The 16728-nt window shown below is 42.4% G+C and overlaps 1 protein-coding gene across 1 annotated transcript in view; it reads left to right on the top strand.

Annotated features, from left to right (window-relative positions):
- Window positions 1-16728, top strand: part of LOC124719750 (ankyrin-3-like) — a 101634-nt gene that overhangs the window by 67686 nt on the left and 17220 nt on the right. Inside the window, exon 4 of the mRNA XM_047244950.1 lies at window positions 9173-9749. Coding sequence (XP_047100906.1) covers window positions 9173-9749 — 577 coding nt within the window. The remainder of the gene's footprint in view (window positions 1-9172; window positions 9750-16728) is intronic.

The following is a 16728-nucleotide window of genomic DNA, read 5'->3' as shown; positions in this document are numbered from 1 at the left end:
AAGAGGACATGTGACGGGACATCCTCCTCTAGCACTACTTTTCCATAAAAGTACTTGTCGATACCAGAATTATTTTCCGAATCTTGGACAGGTCAATATTATCTCAGCTGCCTTTCTGAAAACTTTCATATAATTTCATGTGTGATATTTAATATTACGAGCTAAAATTTATGAAATGCAATTACTTTATGACATATTTTAGTTTAGATGTTATAATCGATAAAGTACAAAGAGACACAACCATCGAAATACTTGCCAAAGAGAATATATAAACGTTGTCCGTGTGGTTGTAAATGTGTGAAAGAAAAAACCAACACACAATGCACAAAAGTTCCATATGTGTGGGTATGCAGTGATTCTGTATACGTGTTCACCCCACAAGTGCCGTGGCGTAAGCTGGTGTGAATCAGCAGCTTAAATACCCAAACGTCACCTCTATTAACCCTTTAGCGAGAGGCAGACGAGGGAGACTTTTTTGTCCAAGCAACCCCTTTCCATGGTCTTAGACCTGGCGCACGGCTCAGCTCCAGAAACAGGTGTTCCTCCAGCGGCAGTGCGTGTCTGCGGCCAATCACTGGCACTGAGGACATTTGACAGTGATCAAGGACAGCGACAGGTCATACTTAAAGCACGCCAGTGGCGAGACGCAATCAATACCTTCACCGCGGGATAACAACGGCGAAGTCATTGATGACAGTGCCACTAAAGCAGAGTTATTAAACAGATTTTCCGAAACTAATTCACCAAAGAAGACGAAAAAAATATTTCGGAATTCCGATAAAGAACAACTGCCTAGATGAGAAACATAGAAGTAGACATCCACGGTGTAGCAAAGCAGGTTAAATCACTTAGCAAAGGCAAGACCTCCGGTCCAGATTGAGTCCCGCTGAGGTTCCCTTCCGATTATGCTGATGCTATAGCTCCATATTTAGGAATTATGTACAACCGCCTGCTCACAGAAAGTTCCGTACCTAAAGACTGGAAGGTTGCTCAAGTCTCACCAATACCCAAGAAGGAAAGTAGGAGTAATCCACTGAATTGCAGGCCCACAGCACTAACGTCGATTTACAGTAGGGTTTTGGAACATATACTGTGTTCGAACATTATGAATCACCTCGAAGAAAACGATTTATTGACACATAGACATCACGGATGCAAAACACATCGTTGTTGTGAAACACAACTACCTCTTTATACTCATGAAGTAATGAGTGCTCTCGACAGGGGATGTCAAACTGATTCCATATTTTTAGATTTCCAGAAGACTTTCGACACCGTTCCTCACATGCGTCTTCTAACCAAACCGCATGAATATGGAAAATCGCCTCAGTTGTGCGACTGGCTTCGTGATTTCCTCTCAGTAAGATCACAGTCCGTAGTAATAGACGGAAGGTCATAGAGTAAAACAGAAGCAATATCCTGCGTTCCCCAAGGAAGTGTTATAGGCCACCTGTTGTTGCCGAGCGGGGTAGCCGCGCGGTCTGGGGCGTCTTGTCACGCTCCGTGTGACTACCCCCGTCGGGGGTTCGAGTCCTCCATCGGGCATGGGTCTGTGTGTCGTCCTTAGCGTAAGTTAGTTTATGTTAGATTAAATAGCGTGTAAGCTTAGGGACGGATGATCTCAGCAGTATGGTCCCATAAGACCTTACCACAAATTTCCAAATTTTTCCCTCTGTTGTTCCTGAACAATATTAACGACATAGGAGACAATCTGAGTAGCCCTCTCAGATTGTTTGCAAATGATGCTGTTATTTACCGTCTTGTTAAGTCATCAGATGACCAAAACGAACAGCAAAATCATTTAGATAAGATATCTGTATGGTGCAAAAAGTGGCAATTGAAGCTGAATAAAGAAAAGAGTGAAGTTATTCACATGAGTGCTAAAAGAAATCCAAAGAAATTTTGACTATGCGATAAGTCACACTTAATATTAAGGCTGTAAATCCAACTAAATACTTGGGGATTACAATTACAAATAACCTACATTGGAACGATCACATAGATAATTTTTTGCTTAGAGCAAACCAAAGACTGCAGTTCAATGGCAGAACGCTTAAAAGCTGCAACAGCTTACACCAGGCTTGTCCGTCCTGTTCTGGAGTACTGCTGTGCGGCGTGGGATCCCCATCGGGAGGGACTGATGGACGACATAACAGTACTGCGCTCGTTTTTCATTCATAATTGACTCTTGTCTTCCAAAGCTGAAAAAAATGTATTTGTCTAAGGTGAAAGACGTAAGAGCAATATACTGGCATATGTTTACGATTATTTGGTTTATTAAGGAAAGGCAAGCCTACGTTTCTAGCATTTGTAGACTTAGTGAAAGCTTCTGACAATGTTGACTCGAATACTCTCTTTCACATTCTGAAGGTGACAGGGGTGAAACACAGCGATTGAATGGCTATTTACAATTTGTGCAGAAACCAGATGGCAGTTATAACAGCCGAGTGGCATGAAAGGAAAACAGTGGTTGAGAATATAGTGAGACATGGTTGTAGCCCATCCCCAACGTCATTCAGTCTATGTACTGAGAAAGCAGTAAAGAAAACAAAAGAAAAGTTCAGACTAGGAATTTAAATCCGAAGAAGAAATAAAAGCTTTGTGGTTTGCCAATGACATTGGAATTCCCTCAGAGAGAGCATAGGACCTGGAAGAGCAGTCGAATGGAACGGACAGTGTCTTCAATGGCGGATAAAAGATGAACTTAAACAAAAGCGAAACGATGATAATGGGAACTAGTCGAATTAAATCAGGTGAGGCTTAGGGGATTAGATTAGTAAACGAGGCACTTAAAGTAGTAGATGACTTTTGCTATTTGGGGAGCAAATTAACTGAAGATGGTGGAAGTAGAGAGGATGTAAAATGTAGACTGGCAATGACAAGGAAAGCGTTTCAAAAGAAGAGAAATTTGTTAACATCGAGTATAGTTTTTGAAGGCCGAAGAGCCAACACTGTTTTTCTAGAGGAGGCGGAAATGAACGCGTTTAATTACACGCTGACTGGCGTGAGGTCTGAAATGGGATACATAATGAATGCTATAAAGAAAAGTACGTAGCTTCTGGAATACTTAACTTTAATTCATAACTGTAGAACATCGCTCTTGATGATACAGAAGTATAATAGCAATATAACAAAGGATGATGGCGCTTGCTAGGTCGTAGCAAATGACGTAGCTGAAGGCTATGCTAACTATCGTCTCGGCAAATGAGAGCGTGATTGTCAGTGAACCATTCCTATGACCGTCTGCTGTACAACTGGGGCGAGTGCCAGGACGTCTCTCTAGACCTGCCGTGTGGTGGCGCTCGGTCTGCAATTACTGACAGTGGCGACACGCGGGTCCGACGTATACTAACGGACCGCGGCCGATTTAAAGGCTACCACCTAGCAAGTGTGGTGTCTGGCGGTGAGACCACAGTTTTAAATGTCAGGAAGTCATTCCTGACAGAATTTTTATGGAGTGTAGCTGTGTATGTATGTGAAACATGGACGATAAATAGTTTATACAAGAAGAGAACAGAATCTTTCGAAATGTGGTGCTACAGAAGGATGCTGGAGATTAAATGGATATGCCACGTAACTAATCTGGAGGTACTGAACAGAATTGGGAGAAGAGAAATTTGTGGCACAAATTGATTAGAAGAAGGGATTTGTTCGTCTGCCTTTGTTTGAGGCATCGAGGTTATCACCAGTTCAGTATTGGAGAGCAGCGTGGAGGGAGGCCAAGATATGAATACATTAAGTAGATAGCCGTAGGTACTTTGAGATGAAGGCGCTTACATAGGATAGAGCAGCATCAAACCAGTCTCTGACTGAAGACCACAACAACAACAACAACATTTTTACAATAGAAATCAGGAAGGAAAATTATTCATACAGGGTGACAATTCGAGATTGAAATTTTCACACTGCAGCAGAGTGTGCGCTGATATGAAACTTCCTGGCATATTAAAAGGGTGTGCCGGACCGAGACAAGAACTAAAGACCTTTGCCTTTTGTGGGCAAGTGCTCAACTATCTGAGGTACCCAAGTAGGACTCACGTCCCCTCCTCTGGGCTTCAGTTCTACCAGTACCTCGTCTCCTACCTTCCAAACTTCACATAAGCTCTTCTGCGAATCTTGCAAGACTAGCACTCCATAAAAGAAAGGATATTGCGGTGACATAGCTTAGGCACAGCCTGGGGGAATGTTTGCAGACTGAAATTTTCACTCTGCAGCGGAGTGTACGCTGATATGAAACTTCCTGGCAGAAGTGCTAGTGAAGTTTGGAGGGTAGGAGACGAGGTACTGGCAGAACTGTAGCCTAGAGGACGGGACGTGAGTCGTGGTTGGGTAGCCCAGTCGACAGAGCAGTTGCCCGCAAAAGGCAAAGGTCCTGAGTTCGAGTCTCGATCCGGCACACAGTTTTAATCTGCCAGGAAGTTTGGGGGTGACAATTATTGACCTACATGAAATGAAATCGTCATAGCTTCTGAACTGTTTGCTTTATGACGTTCCAATTGCACCGTTGGCTGCGGGGGATGATGGGAATTAGTTTGCGTATGCACGTGCGCCTTGTTGTTGTCGGCTATGTGCACGAGAAAACGTCACGGTACAGCGTACCTGAACATATACCACTTGTGAAGGCCTACTACACGAGCAATAACAGCCCAAATGCGGCTCAAAGGAAGTGGTGCGACAGAGATCAAGATGAAGACAACCGGTCCGCGTGTGCTAATAATCAATATGATTCGCAATTTTGAGAGAACGGGTAGCTTTCGTGCTGACAGTATTCGCAGTGTCGGTGGACCAAAACGGGTGGAAACGCCTGAAAACATCAAGACGACAAGCGCTGTGTTTCAAACCAGCCCCAGGAAATCTATCAGACGAGCTGCACAACAGCTGGGAATAAACTGGGAGGCACTGCGACGTATAGTTGTTGAAGACATGCGTCTTTTCCCATACAAAATTCAAACTCCTCAGCCATTAAGCCAGAGGGCCATGGAACAGCAGTTTTGTTTCGCCTACACTCTTGTCTCCAGAATTGAAGAACAGGACTTTGATGTGAATATGGTTTCGTTTCACCCCTAATCCCACATTTATTTGGATGGGTTCGTCAATAACCGAAATTGGCGCATGTAGTGGACTGAGACTGCGCATTCGGTGATCGAGAAGTCTCTTCACCCTCAACGGGTGACTGTGTGGTGTGCAGTCTCCAGTCACGGAATAATCAGTGCAATATTCTTTTGGTGACTACCGAACGGTACATAAAGGTTTTGGAAGATGATATCATCACGATTATCCAAAGTTACCCTCATTTCGATAAGATGTTATTCATAGTGCTAGACCCCTTCGAAGCAGGGAAGTATTTGATGTCCTGGAGGAGCATTCTGGGGACCGCATTCTGGCTCTGGTGTACCAAGGAGGCACGGGCCTCGATTGGCCTCCATATTCTCTGGATCTGAATACATCGACTTATTTCGGTGGGGCTATATTAAGGTCAAGACGTACAGCAATAACCCAGAGACTATTGCTGAGCTGAAAACAGACACTCAGAGGGTCATCGCCAGCATCGATTTTCCGACACTTCAGCAGGTCACGCAGAATTTCGCTATTCATCTGCGCCACCTCATCGCCAATGACGGCAGGCACATCGAAGATGTCATAACCTTAATCCGAATATATGTAGTAACGTTTACATTTTGAATAAATTGTAACACGCCGAACTTTGTAACTAATTAACATTTTTTTATTCTTCTTTATATACAGTCAGCCAGAAAAATGTATGCACACCATAAGGAACGAAAACTATTACTTATGTGTTTATTTTACAATTAATAATTCATCACATATGTTGTACAACTTTCAGCTTAGCATACGGTTACTTTAAGTGTTAAAATGTTTACAGTCGGCGGCTATACACATAGCAGAATGACGAGCGGTCGTTAAAAGTCTCTAAGCACTATGGTACTTAACATCTCATGGCGTTACTCCCTTAGACTTAGAACTACTTAAACCTAACTAACCTAAGGACATCCCACACATCTAGGCCGAGGCAGGATTCGAACCTGAGACTGTAGCATAAGCGCGATTCCAGACTGAAGCGCCTAGAACCGCTCGGCCACAGCTTCCGGCTCGTCGCAACTATGTCAGTCACTGTTACAGTGTAGATCGCTGCTCACGTCGCTGTAATCTCCTGGCGAAGTTCCTCCAGCGTGCGTGGCGTACGTCGATAGACGTTATCTTTCACAGTTCTCCACAAGTAAAAGTCCGTAGGTGTTAGATCTGGCGACCGTGGAGGGAACTCAATGGGTCTTCTTCATCCAGTCCAATGCCCCAGCTGCGGGACACGATGGGAATTAGAATGCCCATCAAACACCCCATGTTGTTGTCGGTCACTTTTATTTGTATGTATTCGTTAGTAAGTGAAATTGGCACGGTTGGGGGCTGAGAGTCAGTATTTGGCGATCGAGATGTCACTTCACATTCAATGGGAGACTGTGTGGTGTGCAATGTCCACTCATGGATTATCCAAATTCACCATGGAGGTGCACTTTTGGGACCATTCTGGTTCTGATGCACACAGAGGCCACTAGCATGGGCCTAGATTGTATTCACTTTCAGATAAAACAGCTATGCCATGCATACCTGCTCTATTCTCCTGTATTACTACATGTAACACTTCTCCCCCTTCCTAAGTACCTGTTCGTTGAATAGATTAAAGATAATTGTTTATAGTACACCACCCTGCCGGACTCATTTGTGAAGATGCGTAGAACCTGTGTAGAGTGCACTCGAATGGAAGTCTTCTCTTTTATTATACAGCTTCCACATAACATATCACTCTCTATGCATATTCATACTCTCTCCTGTATCTCAAACTCTATTTGGCCATTTTACATCATGAGACATTTCCTGTATACCTACCAAAGCTATGTATTTACAATTTCAAATTAAGTTTAATGATATTACTCCTTCTTGGATTCTTCGTTTTTTTCCAAATCCAAACTGACTTTCTGATAATCGTGTGTCAACTGTTCGAAGACAGTGGAAGCTTTTATTTGATAAGGCATTCACAACTAAGCTAAGACTTCGGTAATTTTCGTATTTTAAGACATTCCTCCTTTAAGGACAAATATCGTATAATGTTTTTCTAGAATATGAGGGCAAATTCCCCTGTTTCTATATGTTACGATAGGGAGTATTTAACAGATTTCTAATTCCAATTCTTCCACGTTCGACAAATTCAGCTAGAATGTTGTCTTTCCAAGGGATTTCTTGTTTCTCGGATTTTTAGAGCTAGCTGATAGAAAATAAGTGCAATTAATAATAGTAATTTAAAATGTCAATTAAAGGATCAACCTGATCATCTAACGTAGTAACAGGAACTGTGACAATTTTCAACGCTAATAACAGCTTGTAATGAAGAACTCACACCAGCAAAGGTCAGTTATCAGTACCATCTGCAACAATTTGGTAGGGTGTCATCAATTATGAAATGACGGAAAAAATGTGTGTTGAAAATATGACATATTCTCTACGACTGGCCCTGACATATCCCCCTACAGTAATGGCTCCCAACCTTTCTGAGACCATTATCCCAGAGTGCAAACAGACACTAGCTAGAGCTCCACCTCCCCTACCCCACCTCCCTACCCTCCCAAACACACACACTAAGTCATCGTCTTTAGCAATTAACTAAACTCCACTAAGAAGAATATTTTCTTTGAAAATTTTATTTTGAAGGTGATGAAAGGTAAATGATACTTAGCATCTGTAGACGTTTTATTAAACCTCAGACTAATGTGTCAATTATATAACTGGTACTTCTTATTTGTAATGATGTAGCCGTTCCCATTGCGTCTAACACTACTCAAAAATGGAAGTTAGCTAACTGTCTACAGTGAAGTTATGCAGTTGTTACAAAACTTGTTTCCTCTAGACCACTTCTCTCTCTATTGACACTTGTGTCACCCTCACCCTGCACCTTTACTTAAAATCAGTCAAGCGAAAATTCGTGCACTCTACTTACTGTTTCTGTATCACTTGATTGCTGGACTCCTTACTTCTGCAGTGTCAGAAATCGAACGATTTTAACTTGCCAACGCTTTGAGTCTGACTAGGTGCCACAAACAATAATAAAAATAAAGTACGGTAGACATCTTGCACTACAATAGCAGCCACTACATAGTAAGTGTTGAGTTGAAGATTAATATTTTTTCATTTATTATTATGAAGTGAGTGATGACGAAATTTCTGGTCATTTGCTACAAATTTTTATGAGATATCGAAATATATGTGATCTATATGTCTCGATTTCTCCATCATGGTACAAAGTGAAAAATATTGTGTGCAGCAGGAGGATTATGTGTGGAAGATGAAGTTCATATATTCGTTTGACAAGCTGTAGCATGCACCACTTGTGTCATTCATTACTTCTACAATTTAAAAATAAAAATTAATTAATGTTAACTTATGTAATAACTATTACATTGTTGTGAAATACTAATGATAAACATGATCCTTTAGAAATAATTTAGTATTGTGAGCGAAACACAGTTGGACACAGTTGTTTGTACCCCACATAAAATTTAATTTTATCCACTGGGGGAGGGGGAAGGGGGCGGGGACGGGGCCGTTATGCCACTACCCTACAAAATATTGGGTGTTGTAATGTTGGAATATGTGAGAAGTTGCCATCAAGCTATGCCCGCCACCTCTATATCATTTTTCTAGAAAGTCATTCCAGACTGTGACAGCAGTTAGTTGATCCCCTGTATCAGTCCCTGGAGAGAAACATGCTGGGCTAGCGGTTAAGGGCAGAGGGATACAGATTTCAGACATAAAATATCATTGTTTTCTTAAATAAGTGCAGAAATTGGGACAGTGTGTTGAATAAAATATGCTCTTAGTTTTGTGCTAGATCTCCATTTTGATACTTTGAGCAAGTAATTGTACAAGGAGACAAATGATAGGCAGCCTGTATTCCTTCCGTGGCATTTTTTACAAGCAAATGGGGAAGTTTTAAGAGGTAATAGATTTTCAAAAGTATTATTTCCTTCATCTACACACTTTAATCTATGTTGTGTGTGAATTTTATCCTGATGGCAGCTTTATAAATGCCTTTAAATTGATAAAATGATTAACTCTGCACTGGCAGCTAATCCCACCTTTCCCTTGGGAAACTGTGTTCCAGAATCCCTCACAGTGGGACGAGTTCAGGAGGCTGAGGAGGCCACGGCCGTGGACCTGGGTGCCCTGTTGGACGCCAGGGACGGCGCTGTGGTGACTCTGCTGGCCGGAGACACGCGGCTTGTGGCTCACAGGGCTGTCTTGGCCGCCAGGAGTCCCGTGTTTGCGGACATGTTCCGTCGCGTCACTGTAGAGGGCAGCAGCAGCCAGCTCGTACTCTCGGACACAGAGGGTCCTGTGCTGCGCCAGGTGCTGGCATACCTCTACACCCTGCAGGTGCCCCAGCTGCCCAGCATGGCCCCACAGCTGCTGGTCGCCGCCGACGTATACGGCCTGTCGGTACTGAAAGCGCACTGTGAGCAACAGGTGGTCGCCCAGCTGTCTGTCGAGACTGCGGCAGCCGCAGGTGTTATCGCGATTAGGCATTCTGCCAACAGGCTGAAGCAGGCCGCCGTCGCCTTCATAAAGGCCCACTTGCTCCGTGTGATGGCGACGCAGGGCTGGGCTGAGGCTGTAGTCAACGACCCACAAGCTGTTGTGGAGTTGACTCACCTGATTGCAGAGACACCGACAGACACCAGGTAAGCATGAGACAAGCTGCTCAACTATGTTACACAGCTCTAAGTGTGCGTACTGACAAGCCTTCAATGTCCACCACAAAGTTTAATTAGATGTGCATGTGCAGTAAAATACACTACTACTGATATCCATTTTCTTGTATACACTATGTGATCAAATGTATCCAGACACCTGGCTGAATATGACTTAGAAATTCAATGAAGCCCTCCATCGGTAATGCTGGAATTCAGTGTGGTGCTGGTCCACCCTTAGCCTTGACCTCAGCTTCCACTCTCGCAGCCACAAGTTCAATCAGGTGCTGGATGATTTGTTGGGGAATGGCAGCTCATTCTACAAGGAGTGTTGCACTGAAGAGAGGTATCGATGTTGGTCAGTGAGACCTGGCACGAAGATGGCGTTCCAATATACCCCAGATGTGTTCTGTAGCGTTCAGGTCAGGACTCTGTGCGGGCCAGTCCTTCACAAAGACGGTCCTGTCATGCAACCACTCGGCCACAGCCCATGCATTATGAAAAGATGCTCTTTCATGTTGAAAGGTGTAATCGCCATCCCCGAACTGCTCTTGAACAGTTGGAAACAAGAAGGCGCTTAAAACATGAATGTAGGACTGTGCTGTGATAGTGCCACGCAAAACAACAAGAGGTGCAAGCACCTTCCATGACAAATACGGCCATATCATGAAACCACCGCCTCCGAATTTTACGGTTGCCACTACACATGCCGGCAGAGAGCGTTCACAGGGCATTCGCCATACCCACACCTTTCCATCCGATTGGCACATTGTGTACCATGATTAGTCACACCACACAACGTTTTTCCACTGTTCAATCGTCCAATGCTTACGCTTCTTACCACTGCGATCTGTGGCTTAAGAGTAGCCGCTCGACCATGAAATCCTGGTTTTGTCACCTCCTGTCTAAATGTCATTGTACTTGCAGTAGATACCGACGCAGTTCCGATTTACCGTGTGATGTTCTGGATAGATGTGTACCTTTTACAGATTACGACCCTCTTCAACTGTCAGCAGTCTCTGTCATTCAACAGATGAGGTCGGCCTGTACGCTTTTGTGCTGTATGTGTCCCTTCACGTTTCCACTTCGCTATCATATCGGACCTACGCATGTTTAGGAGTGTGTAAATCTCGCGTACAGACGTATGACAAGTGAGACATCAATCACCTGACCCACATTTGAAGTCCGTCAGTTCTGTGGAGTACCCCATTCTGCTGTCTCACGGTGTGTAATGTCCAATGAGGCGGAAATATGGAATACCTGGCAGTAGGTATCAGCACAATGCACCTAATATGAAAGACGAATGTTTCTAGGGGTGTCCAGATACCTTTGGTCACATAATGTATGTCATACAAATACCGGCGTTGTCTGGATTGGATTGTCACACACTAACTGAATAGCTTGTCTAAATGCTCTCAGGGAATACGCATGCTCGAAGTAAGCAAACATAAAGACATTGTACTTCGCAACTAAGCAAGTTGAATGCCGCAAACAATTTCATGATTCACAGTTGTTAGCCTAGGTCAGCCTGGTTGGGGCCCTACCTGGCCATCTTTGTCACCTGATCTGTCAGTGTGTTATTACACTGCACGAGAGCCCTCAAGAGCAGAGACAATCACAACAACCCTCACAGTCATCAAGAACTGCATCAGAACACTCCAGATGAGACTGCAGCAATTCAAGCATCCAACCTTCGATCCGCCTTCAGCAACCTACCGACCAGGGCCCAAAAGCATCAAGAGATGAATGGTGCTCATTTTCAACAGCTGCTATAGTCATCTTAGTGCTGCATTTGCTTTCCTCTGTTGTATTGCTTTGTACTATAGAGCTCTAATCTCTGGCTGCTTTTATTTGATCCCACCTTCTAATAAATTGCGTGTGTATGTGCGTCCACCTTAGACTACTGTATATGGAAAGAGCAAAGCTATACAAGGCAGTAAGATAGTAACCTTTCTCTCTGAGTCAGAAAATATAATGTAATATATAATGTAATAACTGCAGTACAAGTATTTGTATTAGTGTTAATATTAGTAACAACTGTCAGTAGTAACATAGTAGTAACAGTAGTAGTTGTAGCTTCTAGAGAAAATTCATGGTGATGTAGTATTAATAGAGGCTTTCAATAGCTGTAAGAGTTATATTGTTTATTACTGCAATTACAGTATCAGTTCTCATTGTAGTGTTAATAGCAATATGTAAAATGAAATAGGAAAGTTAGGCAAGATGATTTGAAATAACGAATGCCACTATGTAGAGCACCACATCGATATCCATATAAATGTTGGGGCATACTAGTAGACAGAAATAAGGACAGTGAAAATCTTATATTTTAGACATAACATATTATAATGTTCAAAATAAGAAAGAAATAAGAGAAAAACAAGCTTGACATATTTGAGGTACATAGTAGTTTCCCGAGAGCATGGCAGAGGATGTCCTGAGGTGGTATTGTGTACCAAAACCAGTAACCAGTAGGCTAAATGAAAACTCCTACTAAGGACCAAAACACAAACACTCATCAGCCAGAACATTATAATCACCTATGTAATACCTGATATGTCCACCTTTGCAATGGATAGCAGCAGTGACACATCATGGTCTGGAAGGGAATTGGCACCATACTGCCCACACAAAGCACCTAATTCCCAGTAATTCCTCACCGGGGGAATGAGCTCTTATGCCACGTCGAGGCACATCCCAGATGTGTTCGATCGCATTCCCATCTGGTGAGTTGTGGGACCAGCACATTAATTGAAACTCGCCACTCTGTTCCTCAAAATACTCTATCACTTCCATTCCTTGTGATATGGTGCATTACCTGGCTGAAAAAGGCCACTGCCATCGTGAAACATGATCCTTATGAAGAGGAGTATGTGTATATTACTTGTTGGCCATCATGGTGCCTTGAACAATCTCTACTGGACCTATGAATGTCAAGGTGAATTTCCCTAGAGCACAATGGAACTAGCACCAGTTTGTCTCTGTCCCACAGCATAGGTGCCCAGGAGCTGCTAATGGTCAAGTGCCCATTTCAATCATAGTTGCTGATGTCATGGTGTTAACATTGGCAAATGTATGGGTTGTCAGCTGCAGGGGCACACTGTTAGGAGTCTTGAGGGCACTGTGTGTTGAGACACACTTGTAGCCTGCACGGTCTGTCGCGTTCTACCAGTCTGCCTGGCCTTCAACATTCACGATATGTAATGAGGGATGGCCACCCAACCCCATGACGTCTGGACATAGTTTCACCTTAGTTTCGCCACATGTCGAAGGCACTCACCATAGCGCTCCTCGAACACTCAACAAGTAGTGCATTCCGAAATGCTCGTGATGAGCGTTCAGGTCATCATGAAATTCCCTCCTTCAAACTGAGACATATAGCATACCTTCCTCATCTACAGATGGACAGCACATTTGCTGATCCTACATCGACTGTGCATGCGCCTGACTAGTAGTCATTCCTCGTGAAGTGACGCTGCTATTGCCAGTGTACGTTTAATCGATGATAGGCAGGTGATCATAATGTTCTGGCTAATGAGTCGGTTATTTATAAATTGCAATGATCGCTGTTCCACCCGAGAGGGTATTGAGAAAATGCTCAAGAGTCGAGCAGCTTCCAAATTATGTCAGCTGCAGATAACGCATGCGTAGAAAGTGTCTCTGTGCCCTTCACAAGTATCGCACAACATCTGACACTGTTCACATGCATTATAAAAACGTGTTGTGGTGTCCAGTCTACCAGTCATGGAGATTTGAAACCTTGATCAGTTACACTGCATCTGGTGGTGTGTTTGTGTAAGAAGCCAGAATGACATTTCACCGCTTTTTTGGTATGCTTCAATTTCTCTGTCACACATCGAATTATATATTCTGAAACAGTAACTTGTAACAGTACACTTGTTTCAAACGGTGTCTTCACTCTTCTTTGGATTCACAGACTGAATAGCGTTCGGTTTTGAATTTGAATGTAACACCTTTTATTTCACAGATAAGAGAGACATCAGAAACTACCGACCTGTTTCACTGCTTCTATCATTTACCTACATTTTTGAGAAGGTGATATATTGTAGAAGATTATCTCACCTTGGCAACAATAATATTGTCATCAAATCACAGTTTGCCTTTCAGAAGGGCCCTCTACTGAGAATGCCATTTAAATGTTCACACACCAAATAGTACAAGTATTAAATAACAAAACAGCGCAGGTCGGTATTTTCTGTGACCTATCCAAGGCATTTGATGGTGTAAATCATAATATACTGCTAGATAAGTTTTGTAGGGTTGATGGTGTAGTCAACCAATGGATCTTATCATATATAACCAAAAGGTTGCAAAAAGCTGTATTTAGTAGTAACTCAACTAACAGAATTCAGGTACATAATTCTGACTGGGTGGAAATCACATATGGGGTTCCCGAAGGCTCTATCTTAGGTCCACTACTGTTTCTCATATATGTTAATGATCTACCGTCTAATGTACAGCAAGCAGAATTAGTTCTTTTTGCAGATGACAACAGTATTGTTATCACTCTCAGTATTAATACAGAACTGGAAGAAATGGTAAACAAAGTTCTCAAAAGTATCATTGTTTGGTTTTCTGTAAATTGTCCCACCCTGAATTTCACAAAGACACATTATATACAGTTCTGCAGCTCGGGGGGGGGGGGGGGGGGGTTTACTGCAGCATCAGTGATAAGTGTAACACATGGTGGTGAAGTAATACATAGGGTGGAAATTTTTAAAATTCTTAGGTGTCCATCTTGATGGGAATTTTAATTGGAAAAACATAAATTCGGGAACTCCTAAAAAAATTAGTTTAGCTACATTTCAACTTAGAATCATAGCAAATTTAGAAAAGAGATAAATCAGTAAGTTGACATATTTTGCTTCTTTTCATTCAGCAATGCCATATGGAATAATGTTCTGGGGTAATTCATCTTTAAGAAAGAAGGTCCTGATTGCCTACCGCTTCATAGTACATTTATTCCCTCATGAAGCTTGTTGTAAACCATCTACTACAGTTCAAAAAGAACCATGAGATACATGATTACAATAATAGAAGAAAAAATTACATTCATTACTGAACATTAATGTTTTCTTTAGGTTGCCATTAATGTTTGAACAAAAAATTTTGACCACTTACCCTGTGATACAGAATGTCTAACAGACTGTGGTAAAATTTGGAAATAAATTGAAAAAGTTTCTGCTTGAGAACTCCTACTCTGTAGAAGACTTTCTATGTTTGTAATGTGTAAAAGGTAATGGATGGGAATCGATAACTCAATCTGTATTTCTTGTTACCATTTTGGTGATGTTTAGAGTACAAATAGACGTATAAATTAACTGGCAATTTGAATCTAAAATGATTCATTCCACCTCATGACAAACTACCGTGTAATTTGATGCATGGAACATGAAAGTAAGTAACAAGCGTTTCTTTCTATTGACCGTGAGTGGGCAAAATTCACTTAAACATCTGAAAATTCGGTAACTGTCTTCTATCGTACCTCATTCGTTTCATATTATGCAACTTTTATCAACGACATTGTACCTTGTAGACATACTGTATTTGGCTATTTTGTCACCTCTTTGTGAGGCATTAAAATACCAAAATACAGAAAAAAAACTCGCAGTGTAGCTATTACTCGGTAACGGCGTACGAGCATTCTGTCTAAGACTCGAGGAAGTCTAACGACTTGATGGAACAGTAAGTGATAAGAATTAATCCCTACATGTTATATGTCTACTTCTAGTACTCATAGATCAACTTTTTCATTATACCATAAATACCTTACGCCTCAGTTGTCTTTGATGGCGAGTAGCGAGCGGCGTGACGGAAATGACGTCCCTTGTGACGGTAGTCTGCTTGGCAAAGGAGCAGTTCTGCGCTTTCGTGTTTCTCTCGCTGTACACAGACATATAGGTCGATTCCAGTTTTCGGCGCAGCATTCGCCTCACCCAGTGGTGACCCACGACGCAGCCGCCGGGCTGTCTGCCGTTCACCCAGGGGGCGACGCGACGCCTGGTGCGGCTGGCGACTTAGGCTGTCGTCAGCCTGGCCCCAGGGCAGAACTGGCGCCATTCACCGTGTCATCTCACGTCATGCGAGCGTTGCGGTCCTTGTGTTGTTTTTGGCCATCAATAATGTTCGGAAGCGAGATCCCACAGACTAAAACCTTGCACAACATCATATCACTGGCATAATTCATCTCCTTCTTGATTTATAACCCATTTCTTCGTGTTCTGGGATTATTTTCGCATCATTCTGACAGACAACAGTAACGAAAGAACCCAAAGAGATTTTTAGATACCTGTCTCCAATTTCTTCCCCCTATAGTCGGATTCCTGTCTTCTAAGCGGGTAGGAAGTCAAAAATTAAAAAAAAATTGACTTTTCCAAAATATGTCTGTTTTGTAGAGTACATCTTTCTGAAAAGTTTGATGTATAAAACATATATATTTCAGTGATTATAAGGCACGCTATTTGGTCCTGCGTCTACCAAGATTAAGCACTACACCCCTTACCACAGACGTCTGCTGTCATACGTACGTGTATTTCGCTGTGTAGAATTCGAATGTTTATATTTGCGCCAGGGATGGTCATACGTGTAATAAGGGACTACTGACACAGAAGAAATGTCTTGATTACGGCACTCAAACCCCAATGAAATCTTTAATAAATGTGCATGGAAAAGATTGCCAAAAACCAATTTTTGCGTGGAAGAGATGTACTTGCTGTTGGTGTTTATGATGCAGTTACATGTTTTAATGATAGTGTGCAAAGCCGGATATGTATTTTAGAGAAAATGGGAATCAAGGGCAAAGTGAACTGCATCAAAGCTTTATATGCAATAAACAGAGAGCGTGTAGTGAAAGCACATAAATCATTTTTGGAATTGATAAATTCGGAAAGAGTGAATCATAGGAATGTGGAAAAGACGAAAACTGATTTACAAAATGGAAAAAAAACCT

Source organism: Schistocerca piceifrons, chromosome 11 (genome assembly GCF_021461385.2).
Source record: "Schistocerca piceifrons isolate TAMUIC-IGC-003096 chromosome 11, iqSchPice1.1, whole genome shotgun sequence".
NCBI classification, from domain to species: domain Eukaryota; kingdom Metazoa; phylum Arthropoda; class Insecta; order Orthoptera; family Acrididae; genus Schistocerca; species Schistocerca piceifrons.
The sequence above is the reverse complement of the archived record's forward strand: the minus strand, read 5'-3'. Positions and strand labels throughout refer to the sequence as shown.